Genomic DNA, 16538 nt, shown 5'->3' with positions numbered 1-16538 from the left:
AACTTCTTACATGCTAATCCCGTTTCTTTAGGAACGCCGGACTAGGCGTTTCGATGTATTTCAACTTGAATGGTAGAAAATGCAAGCCGATTGACATATGCCTTCTAAGTTTTATGTATCACTTTCAATAGGTTACAGAAAATGCGTCTCTTATTTCCCTATAGGATTCAACACTACAGCGACTATTTTTTTTAATATACAGGGTGCTACAGATAAGTAGGTACCTATGTAAAAAAGTTGGTTGGCAGAGAGGATCAAAACAAGCACTTTTTCCAAATAAACCGAGGGTCAAACGTATTTCGTTTGGGCGCCACCCCCATACAAGTAATGAAATTTACATTCCTTCTTTAATTTTTTCCTCAGCAATCATAAGAGTTACAAACACTGGCGGCACGTCTTTGAATAGGTTTTGGGGTATGCCCATTCCGATTTTTCAAAAAACATTTCAAAATTCCTACCACGAAAGAGAGCACCCCTAAATGGTATCTGAGGATTTTGGAACATGAAAATCAAGAATCTGAAATTAGTTTTTGAATTCGAAAAAAATTCCACTGCAATTTTTGGCCCGACCACGATGAGCTAGGGAACAAATTTGTCAAATAGTTTTTTAAAATCACTTTTCAAACAAAAGTTATAGTCATTTGAAACAAGGGCTTTCGGGTTAGAAAGTGTCCCCTGCCTAATAGTGAATCATCTAAATTCGCATGCAGTTGGTTGAAAATGCCGCAAATAATTTAATTCCATGAATTGCAGTGGAATTTTTTTAGGAATTTTAATCGGGGTGAATTAACAATTTTTTTTCAGATTTCCACAATCTCAACTCAGCAAAGTGACCAATGGCTTTCATTTATTCAAGATAAGGTAACTTATTGTGGAAAATTGTTCCACGCGCCATCGTGCGTGTAAATAATGAGTTGTCTTTCAGGGCGCCTTAACTGGTATGATAGGTTTCTTCCGGTTGTTATTAGTGCTGAGGTTTCAAATCTTTGCACGCATGGACGGACGGACGGAATTTACCCAAATACTTTAAAAGAAAAAAAATGTTTGTAGTTGCGGATCGGTCATCAACTACTTTATAATGAGATACCGCATGTATAAGAATTTTGTCTTTTCGCGTTAAAATAAAACGGAATAATTGATGTTTCGATCAGAGTTCCGGATAGGCCACATCAGTTCTAAGACTTTCCGTAATCAAATTGTATGGAAAATATTAAATAATAATAAAATAAGCTTTTTCATATCTCAAGCGCTAAAGGAATATTCGGAACTGTTTCTGATGGTTAGAGGTTTTCAGTTCAATTAGAGTTCCGAATAATATCGAAAAAGATTTTGGCTTAAAAATAATAATAAAATTATAGATGATTGCCTGGTAGTGGCTTGCAGTTATGATTACAGTTTCGTATGCTCCCTTAAATAGGGCGAGGATGGCACAATTCTTAAGGTTCTATTTCAGTTTCTTATTGGTGTTTTTCCGGGACAGACGTATGAAGAAAGGGTAACACTTCTACCATTTTGAAGGGAAAAAGTTAAAAATAAGAATTATAAATATACTTAACAAAGATGATCGAAACGTAACTTACAAACAGCGTAACGTACACACTTGACTACAATCAAGAGGGATAAAATTATAGTAAAGAAATTTGGTAAAAGGTGAAAATAATCATTATTCATTAAATTTACTCACTGATTATAATACGTAATTAATTTCAGTTATTTTTGAGCAATTTTTTATATCCCTCAATAAATATTAATGTTATTATTGTCCTCTATTACACTTTTGGATCTCACTCTCACTTTCCAACAGCGTACCAGGTCTTCCTGTATCGGAATTTGCATCAAATAACGATTATTGATAGCGACGCAGCATGCCAATGAGATAATTACGATGTGTTCTATTCCACAAAGTACCTATGCAAAATAGATACCCCAACCTGAGATACTCGTCGAATTTGAAAGTAAGGAAAGACACGTTTCAAGTAAACAAAACTTACATAATTAACGAAAAACTACCGCTTCTTCTCAATTTGCATTTAATTACGACAAATTTTGAAAACGGAATCGCGTGCAGGTAAACGGGTACAATTAGCTTATTTAACAGAGATATTGCATAATTAGAAATCGGAACTACAAATAAAATGTGGAATAACCTCACTGGCAATGAAGAGGTTAAAATTGTTTACAATTAAGGTTTGCCGATTGAAGAGATTGCATTTGAAATAAGAACAAAGTAGAAGGTGGTTGCATAAAGTAAAAGGTACGTGCCCGTTGATGCATAAAGATGGCAGAATTGGGTACGTAGGTCAGCGTGTGAAAAAACAATTTTTATGCGCTTCTAGTACTGTACATTGTTATTTGTTTGATGTCGCAATTAATTAACTTTCCTCTTTCCTTATACACACCCCGACATAACTACCCACATCGCACCGGTGCGAATTGGCTCTAACAATTTGGAACCTGTCGATTGAACTAAAATATGGGGCAACTTAACAATAGTCATTGTTTCTCTACGCATCTATACAACTAATAGTTCTCAGTTATTTTGTTTGTAAAAAGTTCTTAATTGACTACAAAGTACTTACTGCCTTTGTAAAGAAAGTTGTCGTTTACACTTTATTAACGACTGCAATAAATTCCTAAAGATTTGTGTTTATGATCGTGTAGGCTTTTTTGCGTACGTTTCAGTTAAACTTATCTGCCACCTTCTGCTTTTTTACCCATTTAACGAAAGGTACTCTCACTTTACGGAGATTAGCATCTTGTACTTACAGCGTTTTGCAGGCCAATTTTTAGATCCAAAGCAGTACATTGTGCTACGTTCTCAAACTCAAATGTATTTTGCAATTTCTCTGACGATATCCATGAGATTCCGCTCGAACAGGAACATAATTATACCGAGTGAATACTTTCAAACCGAACATAGGGAATTAACATGGGAAAATAGTTTTTCGCAGCTTGTTGCACCCCAAATTTACTTAGAGGGTTCATAATGGCATCACTGGAAAGAAGATTTTTTTCTCATCTAACTAAATGTGAATTAGTTAAGTTTTATTTGTATTTTCTCATTATTTTATCAAAAATTCGCAAAATAAATTGAACTCAGAAAATCATATAGCCATGACCCGTAGATTTAAGCATCCGGAATTGTCAAATTGAAAAACTATATCTGTCGAATTGTCGATATTGACGGAATAGAAGTTTGATTAAATTCCACGGAAAATAAATCTCGCACTCTACGGTAACTATTACCGTCGTAAACGTTTGTTACAATAAACACTTTTTCCTCAATGGAATACATCATAAGTTTTGTAGTAATTACAAATTAAATTGACAGTTATCGTACCTTGTTTTCATGACTACCGTGATTTTTTAAACCAAGTACACATTTTGACTACCTAATTTCGCAAAATAATAATTAAACGTGCAACTAGACGTTAATAATTTTCATAACATAAAACGCGGAAAAAAATCTTCTTTCCAATGGTGGCATTATGCACTCTCTTAAGTTTTTTGGGGAGCAACAATCTGCGAAATACAGTTTTCCCATGTTAATTCCCTATGTTCGGTTTGAAAGTATTCACCCGGTATAGAGAAATACTATGCGATCAAAAATGAGTTGCTGTCGAGTCACCTTTGGAATTTTTGTTTACATGGGAAATCGTACTTAACTTGAATTTTCAAAGGCGACTCGACAGCAACTCATTTTTGATCGCCCGTTATAAACAACTTCCAATCTGGGGAGGCTCCAGCAAGTTACAGCAAAAAAGGTAAATTATTCATTTTTTTTTTGTAGTCCATGCACAAAACGTGATTTAAAGACGTCGACGAGACGTTACAGACAAAACTTTTACTAGAAATTCAAAATGAACAGCAATAATAGAAGCCTGACCATCCTCACCCCCTTTTTTTGAATTTCCGGATGTCTGCCATTTTATTGCGGTGTATTTAAGTTTGAATTTGTGCGGGAGATGTGAATTTTTGAACCTCAGGGTCTATCATTTTGTTGCGATAAATTTGAATTTGCGCGGGGTGATTTAAATTTTTTAATGTGATTGACCGAGTCATTTTAAATATACAGTCTGTAATCGTAGTTATATACATAGGGTATTTGTGTTCGGCCATTTTTGACACTAATTTGCACTAATCAATTCTGCTACGGGCATTTTGAGGGCGGTAAAATTTAAAATTTGTCATAGTGATTATGTGAGGTAGACGGTAAATTTTCCTCGGATTGCTTCTGTTTGTGATGTTATATAATTATATTCCAGAGGGCTCGCCTCTCGTACGTAACAACAACCACAAAATCGATTCCAAAGAAGATGTAAATTGTGTAAGGCAATTAAAGTAAAGGAAAAGGTTCTTTTCGCGTTTACATAGTACTCTGCAGCTCATATTTCAACTCTTTCTACTATTTCGACATTGTACAGGGTGAGCCAACGATTGCGTGGAGTAACTTAATGCCTTGGAAATAAGATTTTTAGATAGTGCTTTTGTATTATAATATGGTTGAATATGCTTCACATTTTAAAAATATTTGGAATTATACAGGATGCGTTGTTTTGTATGTCCAAAGTTACAAAACTTCATATTAAAAAATCTCACTTTTTTTAAATGGAACACCCTATATATTTTTCTGTCATCTTTCAGCTCTTTCAAAAATCTTCAAGGCATTAAGTTATTCCACGGAATCGTTGGCTCACCCTGTACAGTCTTGCGCAGTTCCAAATATTGCTCAAACATGCTGTTTACACACAACTTTTTGTCTGCAACGTCTTGTCGACACCGATAAATCGTACGACAAAATGTTGTGTGTAAACGGCGCTTAATTATAAGTAGGCCATACGGTCAAAAACCAAAAAGAGACAAATGCGGCTATCCCACAACTCCCAATAACTTCTGACTTTTAACGTTTGCCGAAACAAAGGTCATCAATTACCACCGAAATAGCATTAAATTACCGGCTTCTCAAGTAAATAAGAAATATGAAAAGAATTATAAGATTGTACAACGGTAATTTTGTACATTTCTGGGAGAATTCAAACATTTAAAAATTACACGTTATTCATTGTTGTGTTTTTCTCGAAAAGTATGTAATTAAGTATTAGTTAATCACATACTCGAGTCGCGTAAGCTTTTATATAATGATAAAAAAAAGTGGTATTAGAATATAATAATTATATCGTCGCACTTAATTTGCCTTAATTACCAGTGTTAATTGGTGCATTGCGTGAAATGAAATTTGTTAGTTTGTAGTCATATAAAATGTAATTGGGGGAATTCATTTTTTTTTCTTTACATTTTAATTCTGCAGGCGTAGGTGTCTACGAAAGCGTAGAAAAGGCATAAGTACGAAAATTATTGTTGGTGGCACATCTTCAGAGAATGAGAATAGAAAGAACTACAACAAGTTTTTTTTGTTGTACTACACAACACAGAGAAAAATTGAACTGAGTTACGGGTCTGCCTTTTCCCATTTCTTGCTTTTAATACACTGCTCAAATTTCAAAAGAATCGCTCAACAATTAAGAAAGTTGATTCATTTTTTTGGATTTTTTTCCTAAAAGTGAGGAATTAGCTCAAAATCAATTAGATTCATCTACGGGACACCATTAAACAATATTTAGTCCTACAACGTGTAAGATTGACCAAAGTCACTATCGTTTTAACGAGAAAAAGTGTGGCAACGACATCGTAACAGAATTTTATTTAAAAATTTCAAATGAAAAAAAATTGTTTAGTTTAAACCCAAGAGTAAACCAATGCAACATATTTCAACCTCCTAAGTTTAAATTTAATCCAATATTTATTACACCTACATTAACCCCAAACAACGCATTGTAACATGTAAAAAAAAGTGAGTATTGTTTCTCCATTTTGGGCAACATTCAACATAAATAAATTCCCCTTCAAGTTGCCATTAAATACATACCTACAGCGTGACGTGATAAATACACGAGCTGAATAATATAAGCGCATACAATGTGCGGATCTGAATGCCATTTATATTCCAAAAATTACACCAACAACCAGTCTATACCGTATCGTGTGTCATTCACGGTTAATGTGTCATGATATAAAGGCACACGAAGAATGCAAATTCTCTAACAAAACTAGTTACATGAATTTTGTACCGGTCTCTACTCGACTTGACAAACCAAAACGAAAACTAATCGGAATCGTAATTTTAAATGTAATTACTTGGTTAACCACCTACTGAGATTATAAAATCATTTAAAACTATAACGTGTGGTTTTATATGTTCAGTATCTACTTAGTTTAGTAGTAGAATATCTCATGAAACAGAGCTGTAGTGAATTTATAATGGAGTAAAAACAAATTCCTGAAATTAATCTCCCAAAGAATCCATTTATCCTCAAACCTGTGTGTCCATATTGAGTAATCACATACACGGTGTCCATTGTTCGCTTGCCTTAAGAGATGGAAAGTTGGTTAAATGGGGGCAAAGTTGCGAATTTACCTGCTGAATAACCATGTGAAAAGAAATTTAAAATATCATCAATAGTTCTGAAAATATCGTAAAAAAGCGAAACTTTCTGATTTTCGATTTTAATTTTTTCATGATAAACTAGTCGTACTAGACATTTCTAATTAACACATTATTCGAACACTTTACAATGGAGATTTCGAATGTGACATTTCGTTTTAAATAACTTTTAAGATGACAGGGAACACGTGGCAACTTTAGTTTTTCTTATGGGCGCCATTTTTAATTTTGAGATTTTAAGATTACGTCTTTTTTCTCTTTACGACGATATATCACACATGGTGGTTCAGTATCACATTTTTCGTAAAATACAATTTTTAATTTTTTGGGAAGAGTGCTTTGGAAAAACAAAACGTTCTTTTATTGTGAAGAAAAGTTTGACAGTTTGATGCATATGTCCGGTTGCAGCGTAGGCATCAGGGAACTAGATGTGTTGAGAAAATTCGATTTTCATATGAACAGAATTGAACCTTCGTTTTGCAAGAACATTATAATTCAAATTAGAACAAAATGCATAAGAATAAATAATATTTTAGCAATAAAACTAGCACAAACGTAAATTACACTACTTGAAATAAGTCAACCTTTTGTTCACAACAAAAGAACGTTTTGTTTTTGCATAGCACTCTTCGCAGAAAATGAAAATTGTATTTTTAGAAAAAATGTGATACTGAACCACCATGTGTGATATATCGTTGTAAAGAGAAAAAAAGACCTAATCTCAAAATGTCAAAATAAAAAACGGCGCCCATAAAAAAACTAAAGTTGCCACGTGTTTCTCCGTTATCTTGCAAGTTATTAAAAAGGGGATGCCATATTCGAAATCTCCATTAAAAAGTGTCTGAATAATGTGTTAATTAGAAATGTCTAGTACAATTAGTTGACCATGAAAAAGTTAAAAATGAAAATCAGAAATTTTCGATTTTTTGCCATATTTTCAAAACTATTGAAGATATTATAAATTTATTTTTAGATTATTATTCAGCACGAAAATTCGCAACTGTGCCCTAATTTAACCAAGTTTCTATCTCTTAAGATAAGCGAGATCCCCATAGTGGCACTCGAAAAATGGACACCGTGTATAAACCAGGATCAGAAAGGCAAACCGTATAGCCCAGTAAATCTATTTTAGGTCCTTTTTTTCGATTTTTCCCTCGGTTTTCCCTCAATGTTTTTAAAACTATCAATTTGTTCATACCACTAGGTACTTATATTTACAAAACGAAAGCTCATTAAATTTCCCACAAAAAAAATGTGTAATAGTATTAAATAACAAGGGATTAAAAAGAGTCTTTGTTCCTGAAAGAATGGCTTTAATATAGATATATGGATTTAATATAGTCTTGAGGGAGCAAAACCTAGTTTATTAATCCAGTGTTACTTATACCACACACCTTATACCCAATACCGACCGATCCAAATCCATTTCGAAATTAATATGCTTTTTATTATAAAAAAAAGTAAGAAAAACCCTTTTAAAAATATGGAGAAGAAAGTGACGAAGCATATGAACGCACCTCTTTCATCCCTGAAGATGTCACTTACTTGCTGGTAAAAGTGTGTGAAATATTGCATGCTCATGCTTACAAAATTTGTGCGACAACTATGGGTATTGGAACCTGGAGGAGGTTACAGGTCAGATAAATTTGATAAAAATGAAAATAGACGACTTTAGAAGATCGAGAATCGGTGCTGGTAGTTATTGTTCGAGACACAAAAAGTAAAGTCAAGAGCTTTTACCATTGTCGAGGAGCAGAAGAACTAAATTAGTTATGTGGCACTAGGAAGTATATACATCGGTTTAATACGAACGAGGTGCCACATAATAATTATTTATATTTTGCACAATTCAGCTTAATGGAAAATTCCTAATTTTCCAATTTTCAAAAACTAACTGACTGTGATTTTCATCTCCATTACGTACTTATATGTAACATCCTGTGTAGACTATGATCAAATTAGACAAAAGTTACGCTATTCAACAGTTACCATCATGCTGTAAAGAAAATCCGAAAATTTCGATTACTTCCGAAGATATGCCAGAGAAACCGAAATTTGCCGATTTTGTTTTTAATTTTTGCTGATGTTATTTGAGCAGATACAGAAAAATAAAAACACTTTCTCATTGCCACTGTTTGAGCTCTACAAGACCCCGTTGAAGAATATTCAATACAACGTTTCGTTTCGGAGAAATTACCAACATTATTTTTTTCGAGATTTTTTTATATTGCACAAAAAAAAACAAAAGTTGGAAACTGTTGGATGCAACATGATGGTGCACCTGCGCACAACGCCCTAATCGTGCGGGAAATTTCCTGGAAAATGAAAAATATGTTCGATATAGGTATCTCCGCACGATTAGGACATTATGTGCGGATGCACCATCCTCCAGGCTCCAAATATGCTCTAGACACGTTTTATGGATTATGATGTTCTCCAAGCAGTTTGTTAAAAATGCCTTATCAATCATATGGAAATGCAGCGTGTTTAGGTCAGTTTATGTGTATTAATGTCTCTGCGCGCAATTGTAACGTACAAACATAAATTATGTAAATTAAACGAGGTAGAGTATCTATTTGTAACAAGGCCAAACTTAAAAATGTGCCTGTGCGTTCCGATAGGGAAAGGCTTTTCATCGCATGTAGCAGAAATTTTCGATTAATTTCTTTTGAAGCATTAACGAAATAAATGGCCCCCAATTAAAAATTTCACGACTCTTTTTTGCATTATAACTCCAGTGAAAATAACATTTTGAAGTAAATAAGCAAATAAAACAATACTCGGCCTTGATTTTTACATACTTTTACGCGGTCATTTCATTTTATTCGTAAAAGGCGACGATCAAAAGTAATTTCGAAAACGGCGACCTAGCAGAACTAACCTACTTCCCGCATGTTAAGAGCGAATAACTAACATTCTATCGACGATTTATAGTGGGCGTACCGAATGTTACAAGTTTGTATGTAATTAATTGCGTAAGAAAAAGAACGAAATTGTTGTTACCTGTATCGGTCCAGCTAGCGCAGTCTTGACACAGCATTGACCACTCAAACTGCAAATCCTCAAAGCTGGCCATTTTTTTCCAAAAAGGGCACCCCAAGGAACACGCGCCCCGTACTTATACCGCGCTTTTAAAACCAACTTCTTTCACGTAAGGATTTCAATCACTGATTTTGAATTCACATTTGCACTTTTAGACCGGTACCCGATTATCGTTATTTATGTGTGGTCGAGTAGATTAAAGTAGAATTTGAATTTGAACCTCATGACACTCCAAACTGATAAGATAATTTTTTTGTATATGAGATTACGTTTATTTCAAGCGGTCATCAGCAGGTGAATACATCGACCCGCTTAAGACGCGGGCACCAGTTCGATCGGGAGACCGTGAATACCTGTTTTTACAATCTCTTGTAGAAACACACTCACACATGCACTGCACATTCCTCCGATAAAAGGAAAAGAATGGACGGCCGCGGCTGTAACCGCGCCTCGACTTTTCGCGAAATGAAGAAAAAATAATGTGTTGATCACTTTCCCCTTCGAAAAAACACCGCTAACGTTCTTACCGTCTGTGTCTGCAAACAAGTGCTGCACGGGTATTAAGCAATTGCTCATTTGCGTTATGCGTATCATAAATGCAATTAGGTAATTTACATAATCGAGCAGTAGACAACAGAAATATGAATTAGTGAATATTTTTTGTTATAAGTTGGGAAAAACCTAGGCGAAGCCGTTAGTTCCACCGTGGTTGCCAAAAAACTACACACATTTTGAGACTTTTGAGTAATAAGTAGGTCTTAAATAAGACATTTTAGACCTTTGGTTTATTTGGAAAATAATGTTTATTTTAGTCATCTACTTTTGTCTACACTTTTGTTATGGGCCATATAAAAATAAAGTTGATGATGATTTCTCTGAAACGAAATGTTATATTGAAAATATCTCAATGGTATCTTGTAGAGCTCAAAAAGTGGCAATGAAGAAGTGGATTTTATTTTTTTGTATCTGTTCAAACATTAGAAAAAAATAAAAACCATATCCGCAAATTTTGGTTTTTCTGGAATGTTTTCAGAAGTAATCGGAATTTCCCGATTTTGTTTACAGCCTTTGCGCAACTTTTCTCTAATTCTCTAAATCAATCCATCTCAGTATCTTCTATGATTTCGAGATCCCTACTCATTCTTATCATTCACATTCTTATTATCTTGGACGGTTGATTGAAGGAATCGAGATAGAGGCGCAATGCCATACTTGAAATTGTCGCGAAAATACAATCTGAGATTTACACGGCGCTTATGGAATCTCAGATTCCGACGGCAAGTTTCTAGTTGGCGTTCCAGTACGTTGGACAGAGAAGGGAAGTGCTTAATAAGAAATAAATCTGTCTTATGGTGGTTGCCCCTCTATCTAATTCCTTCAGCGTGATCGTAATTGATCATTGAATTTATAACTATTGTACTATGTGATATGTCAAATATATGCAGATCTTCTGATGTTTTTGATTCCGCAATTCACTAGGATAATGACCGTTATATAGGAATGAAACTTTTAATTTTAGGATTTACGATAATTCAACCGGTTAAGCCGGGTTGGTAGATTTTGCTATGGCTACAATTATTGCCACAATTGTTTCTATGGTGATTTCTACTAATCCGGTTAAAACGGTTGAATTATCGCAAATCCTCATTGATACCTACTTAGTGTATTTACATGAAGTTTTTGAGTTTATTCTTCATTTAAATTATGTTCCTCATTCGCCATTAAATTGCATCATGAACGTTTGTAATTTTCATTCTCATGTATTGGATTTTTACAAATATTGCTCATTCTTTCATTTAACCTTTGTAATATTTAATGTGGTAGTATGTAGATATATACAGAGATTTTTTTTCATAAACATTATTTACTGACTTATTGTTGTATTAATTGAACTTTTATTTTTCTATAATCAATTATGGCGCACTATGTTATTCAGTTTTGTTCTATTAATAATGGTGTTTGACATTAAGTTATTAAGAAGTTTCATTTAGCACCTAGTAATAGTCCCTAGCCTGGTTTTTATTGATTATGCGCAGCCTTAGCACTTTACTAAAACCATTGAATAAGTGCTTATTCAAAACTCAACTAAAACTATGCCTAGTAATTAATTAATTATATTTGTCACAGCAACATGGCATAATTGAACATAAAAATTAAACGATTTAAATGAATACAATTCAATTATCTAATTTCACAAATCCTGACGTATTCGAAAAATATTTTGCATTTGCTTCATTCACTTTCACCTCGGCCGCTTGCGGATTGACAATTTCAAGTCCCTACAAGTAAAAATGCATTACGGATGTGCGAGTTTGAAGAAAAAAACTGTTTACCTGCAGAGGAGTAAAGGCAACACTGGATGCTGTACCGGAAACTTGTTTTTTCACTGTGGTACTGCCGCCCCAAGCGTGCTGCTTTTGTAAATTTTTTTGCAGAGTCTTCGATATTCGCACCTTTGTTTTCTCATCAACTTGCGGAAGACGTATTCTTCCCGCACCCGACTTCCCTATAGTACCACGAGTGTAACCTAAATCTTCTTGGTACGCGTCATCCTCAATATCGGCGAAATTCATTCTATTGGCGTGCTTCCTGAATTCGGTCATCGCGTACCGTTCTTTCATCTTACGTACTCGTTTACCACCTCGCTTTTTTCTTGGTGCTTCCACAGGTTTCGGGAGAGGTTTAACAAACTTGACTGGCGGAGGTTCTTGGAGTTTGTCTAATTTTTTTTCTATTTCTTCCCGGAGCATTTTGCCGATTCTTCCGTCTGTACTTTCATGACAGGAATCTACTCTTGCGGCTAAAATCGATTTGGCGGCAACCAGTCGAGCAGCTTTCCTCCTAAGATCGGGAGGCGAGTTTTGCACAATCTCCGAATAGTATACAAACCCAGTGTGGGGTAACATATTTGTCTGAGAGAAACCGGACAAACTTTTTTTCTGCTCCCCTAAAATTAATACATTGCATGCGGGTATTTTAGAGAGCCGTGTAAGACCACCAGCAATGCCCATTATTTTCGCGGCCGTAGATGCACCGATAATTGCGGATATATTAGGAGCAATAAATGCCATGCGACTCTCGACATATTCGTAAATTTCCAACTTGCAATTATTCAACTCGATTGCGATATCACAGGCTTCGTCAATTTGAAATTTCTCAAATTCTGTTAGTAGGGTTCCTTGGGTGGTCGAAGCAGTTACCGATACCACCATAATTGTGGCCTGTGTCAAGTATTGTTGTAAAATCTCGTTATTTTTTGCTTGATCGAGATCATTACCTAACTCTTTCACTGTCCGCACATACTCCAAGGGACTTACCACGAGCGAATCGAGCTCGGGAAACCGCTTTTGATACTTTTCCCGCACGAATTTGTGAACTGTCACAATTTCACCATCAATATCTGCAGCCATATTATTTGCTTCAACTATAAGTTGGTATTCCGGATCGGACTCAACGGGACCAATAATATCGGATGCCTTACGTGGTTTACTACCGTAACTCTTAATCTGCTTCATAATAGTGCGCAACTGATCCGAATTCCATAATTTGCATAATTCCTTTACCGAATTAATTTTTGTTGTATCTTCTTCCATTGGAATGATGATTTTGGGTTTTTCTTCTTTAACTTCGGACGCATCCTCCGCATCCATTCCTTCTTCAAATTCATCTTGATCATTTTCTTCTAAATCTGCTAACAATTCGTCGGCCAAAGACATGTTTTCGTACTTCTTTTAAGATTAAGGTTTTAATTTAAACGATTCGTATCATATCGTTCATGTAGGTTAAGTTTTATATTTTTTGAGGTTATGAACATTTTCGATACGCCCACAAATAAAAACTTTATATACACGGTGTTTCAAAATGAACCACAAATCAGAGAAAAACCGGATTGGCATCCTCATAGTCCAAGGAGTAAACGACGAATTTGCGGTTTGTTTTTAAAATAATTATTCTGCAGATGTTCAAACATCTTTCCAGATTATTCAAGAGATTAAAACAAGTTATCTGCAATCTCTAGCCTTAAGCAAGCCAACAAGTGACACTTCCCGCTGTAGTTCATGTCACTCATGAGTAGGTGGTTTATCTGTACGGAATAGTTAAAAAAGCCACGCAAGGTTTTGGAGTGCCGGTGTCATCTCGAGTAGCTGACGTGTAGTCATTCAAAATGAATTTTGTAATTTTTGTAATTTTTTCAATTTTATCTGTAGCAAACGCTTCAGGAAATACGTTAGTATTATTAGATAATCAAGTTATAAAAGAAACACATTCCATATTTTTTAAATTGTTACAAGGTAAGGTAAATTAGTAAAAATTTGAGGTTATTATTTACCGGCCCCTTCTTTCTTTAGATCGTGGCTACCAGCTAACATTTAAAATTGCCGACGATTCCTCGTTACATTTATCCAAATATGGAGAGTACTTATACGACAATTTAATTATATTTGCTCCTTCGGTCGAAGAATTCGGGGGATCGCTGGGTGTCGATGCCATAACGCAATTTATCGATGAGGGTGGCAACATTTTAGTAGCGGGAAGTAGTACGACCGGCGATGTTTTACGTGAGCTTGCGTCCGAGTGTGGTTTTGAAGTGGATGAGGAAGGCGCTTTTGTTATTGATCATTTAAATTACGATATCTCTGATAATGGGCAGCATACCAAAATTGTTGTCCCGTCTGATTTTCTTATCGACGCACCGATTATTGTGGGCCAACGCAAGGAGATAGCTCCTCTTTTGTATCGTGGCACTGGTATTTTGGCTGATCCGGAGAATCCGCTTGTTCTACCATTTTTAACAGCAGATAGTACTGCATATAGTTACATACCCGAACAGCAAATTAAAGAGGTAGGTAATTGCGCAGGGAGAAGATTAGGCTAAATGATTAATTTCATATTGCAGTATCCGCACGCAGTTGGTAAAAATACAGTCTTAATTGCTGGATTGCAAGCAAGAAATAACGCACGAATTGTGTTTAGTGGTTCTTTGGAGTTCTTCTCCGACGAATACTTTACTTCACTCGTGCAAAGAGGAGAGGTATGTTTTAACCCACACAAAAATTACGGAAGTTAGTATCAACTTTTAGCAAGGAGCCAAGGTTCCCATTTCGGGTAATCAAAAAGTGGCATTATCGATAGCCGATTGGGTATTTAAGCAACAAGGTCAGTTGCGGGTGCGATCTGTTCAGCATCACAAACAAGGAGAAAAAGCTCCTCCGCAAGCATACACTATTATGGATCAGATTGTAACATGAACCCCCCCCAATTTAACATTTACTGATGAAATTATTGCAGGTTTACACTATTGAAGTGGACATTTTGGAATCGGGCCAATGGAAGCCATATAACACTGACGACATTCAGTTGGAGTTTGTTCGTATCGATCCATTCATACGCACAACACTTAAACGAAAAGTACCCGGCAAATATGAAGCAATATTTAAAATACCGGACGTATACGGTGTATATCAACTGAATGTAGATTACGATCGTGTGGGTTATACACATTTATACAGCAGTACACAGGTATCTGTACGGCCTTTACAGCACACACAATATGAGCGTTTTATACCAAGTGCATACCCTTACTATGTTAGCGCATTTTCAATGATGGCGGGTGTATTTTTGTTTTCATTTGTTTTTCTTCACTATAAAGATGAGCCAGTGAAAACTAAGGGCGATTAATTAAGTATTTAATAATTGTTATGTGAGCCTGTGTTATAATGAATTATTGTTATAAATGTAGTTTGTCATTTTTTCCTCACGTTTCATTACTTCATACAAACAAATAAATAAATTCACAATCGTAAAGTGTTTCTTTTAAGTTATTATTTGCTTGTATCCCTCTTTTTTAAAAATGTGGAAAAATGCTTCACTCTAATGCGAGGGGTTACCCACTCAGCGAAAAAGTGTACCGCGGGCTAAGATTACTTCGAACTAAGCGAATTCAATTGTACTAGTTACATAAGGTCAGACTAAGATGAGCTTTACTGGACTTAGTCAGACTAAATTGGATTAAGTCGAACTAAATTAAACTAAATCGTACGCGTGTGCCTCATCTTGCACTTCAACAAGTCGCCGAGTAGAAAAGTCGAGAAAGGTTAAAGTTTTGCTACATGAAACATTATGAGATTTGTTGTATGTGAAACCACAGAAGATACGACGATGGTTAAATTATAGGGAACAGTTGTGCAATTGAACAGTTATTATGGTGTAAAGAAAACCAGAAAATTCCGTTTACTTCCTAAGATATGCCAGAAAAACAGAACTGTTTTTATTTTTTACCAATATTTTTTGATGTGGTGCATAAAAATGATACATACTCTATTGAGAAGCATTTCTTATTATGAATACAACAATGAACAGCACACAAACAAAAGTTTCAATCTATTGGTTTCAACAGGATGGTGCAAACCCCACAATAGGTGCCCTAATCGTGTGAGAATACCCATCGGACAAATTTCCTTGAAAATATGTCCAGTAGGTATTCTCAAACTGAAAAGTGGCAATGAGAAAGTGTTTTTTCTTTGGTATCTGCTCAAATATTATAAAAAAATAAAAACAAAATCGGCAAGTTTCAGTTTTTCTGATATATCTCTACAAAAAATTGTAATTTAACCATCATCTTCTACGGTTTCAAAAATTCCCATGACAGACATCCTCAACTTGAACACAAAAGCAGTATTAAAATAAGCACTACTCAGTTATCCAAATTCATTCATTTTACAAAGTACAAACATCCCATCTGTGGAAACTGGGAGATTTTCCAAGGGTTACTGGATGCAAAGGAACACTTTATTTCAACATCTGCGTACAGTCAATCAAGTTGGTATCTTATTTCTCAATAATGCAGGTTCTTTTCATATTCAACATGTCAAACTGTTTGACGAAGTGTAGAAGAAAACGTATTGCATTTATTTAAGAAAAGATTTGAGTAATAGAACAAAATTAGTAAATCTCTCCCCAGGAAAGATTGCCGGTCACAGAACACTTGATCCCA

General features: G+C 35.1%; 2 protein-coding genes across 2 annotated transcripts; one reads left to right on the top strand and one right to left on the bottom strand.

Annotated features, from left to right (window-relative positions):
• Window positions 1-11642: 11642 nt before the first annotated feature.
• LOC116176004 (U4/U6 small nuclear ribonucleoprotein Prp31) lies at window positions 11643-13357 on the bottom strand. Its single transcript, XM_031494423.1, has 2 exons — window positions 11878-13357; window positions 11643-11823 (listed from the first exon to the last, which is right to left on the bottom strand). Exons 1-2 carry the CDS (start codon window positions 13258-13260, stop codon window positions 11722-11724), a joined length of 1485 nt encoding a protein of 494 aa, XP_031350283.1. The 5' UTR covers window positions 13261-13357; the 3' UTR covers window positions 11643-11721.
• A 223-nt stretch (window positions 13358-13580) lies between these two features.
• On the top strand, window positions 13581-15349 carry LOC116176006 (dolichyl-diphosphooligosaccharide--protein glycosyltransferase 48 kDa subunit). Its single transcript, XM_031494424.1, has 5 exons — window positions 13581-13836; window positions 13894-14387; window positions 14442-14576; window positions 14626-14784; window positions 14834-15349. Exons 1-5 carry the CDS (start codon window positions 13710-13712, stop codon window positions 15221-15223), a joined length of 1305 nt encoding a protein of 434 aa, XP_031350284.1. The 5' UTR covers window positions 13581-13709; the 3' UTR covers window positions 15224-15349.
• The last annotated feature ends 1189 nt before the right edge of the window (window positions 15350-16538 follow it).

The sequence above is a fragment of the Photinus pyralis genome, unplaced genomic scaffold, assembly GCF_008802855.1.
Source record: "Photinus pyralis isolate 1611_PpyrPB1 unplaced genomic scaffold, Ppyr1.3 Ppyr1.4_LG7, whole genome shotgun sequence".
NCBI classification, from domain to species: domain Eukaryota; kingdom Metazoa; phylum Arthropoda; class Insecta; order Coleoptera; family Lampyridae; genus Photinus; species Photinus pyralis.
This window is presented reverse-complemented; position numbering and strand designations above follow the sequence as displayed.

What these genes read in the sequence shown, in the direction of transcription:
- LOC116176004 (XM_031494423.1), bottom strand. Translation starts at nt 13,260, where the DNA reads ATGTCTTTGGCCGACGAATTGTTAGCAGATTTAGAAGAAAATGATCAA. An exon ending in TTGCCTTTACTCCTCTGCAG is followed by an intron (nt 11,824 to 11,877) that starts GTAAACAGTTTT and finishes TTTTACTTGTAG; the next exon opens with GGACTTGAAATTGTCAATCC.
- LOC116176006 (XM_031494424.1), top strand. Translation starts at nt 13,710, where the DNA reads ATGAATTTTGTAATTTTTGTAATTTTTTCAATTTTATCTGTAGCAAAC. An exon ending in CCGAACAGCAAATTAAAGAG is followed by an intron (nt 14,388 to 14,441) that starts GTAGGTAATTGC and finishes TTCATATTGCAG; the next exon opens with TATCCGCACGCAGTTGGTAA. An exon ending in ACACTATTATGGATCAGATT is followed by an intron (nt 14,785 to 14,833) that starts GTAACATGAACC and finishes AAATTATTGCAG; the next exon opens with GTTTACACTATTGAAGTGGA.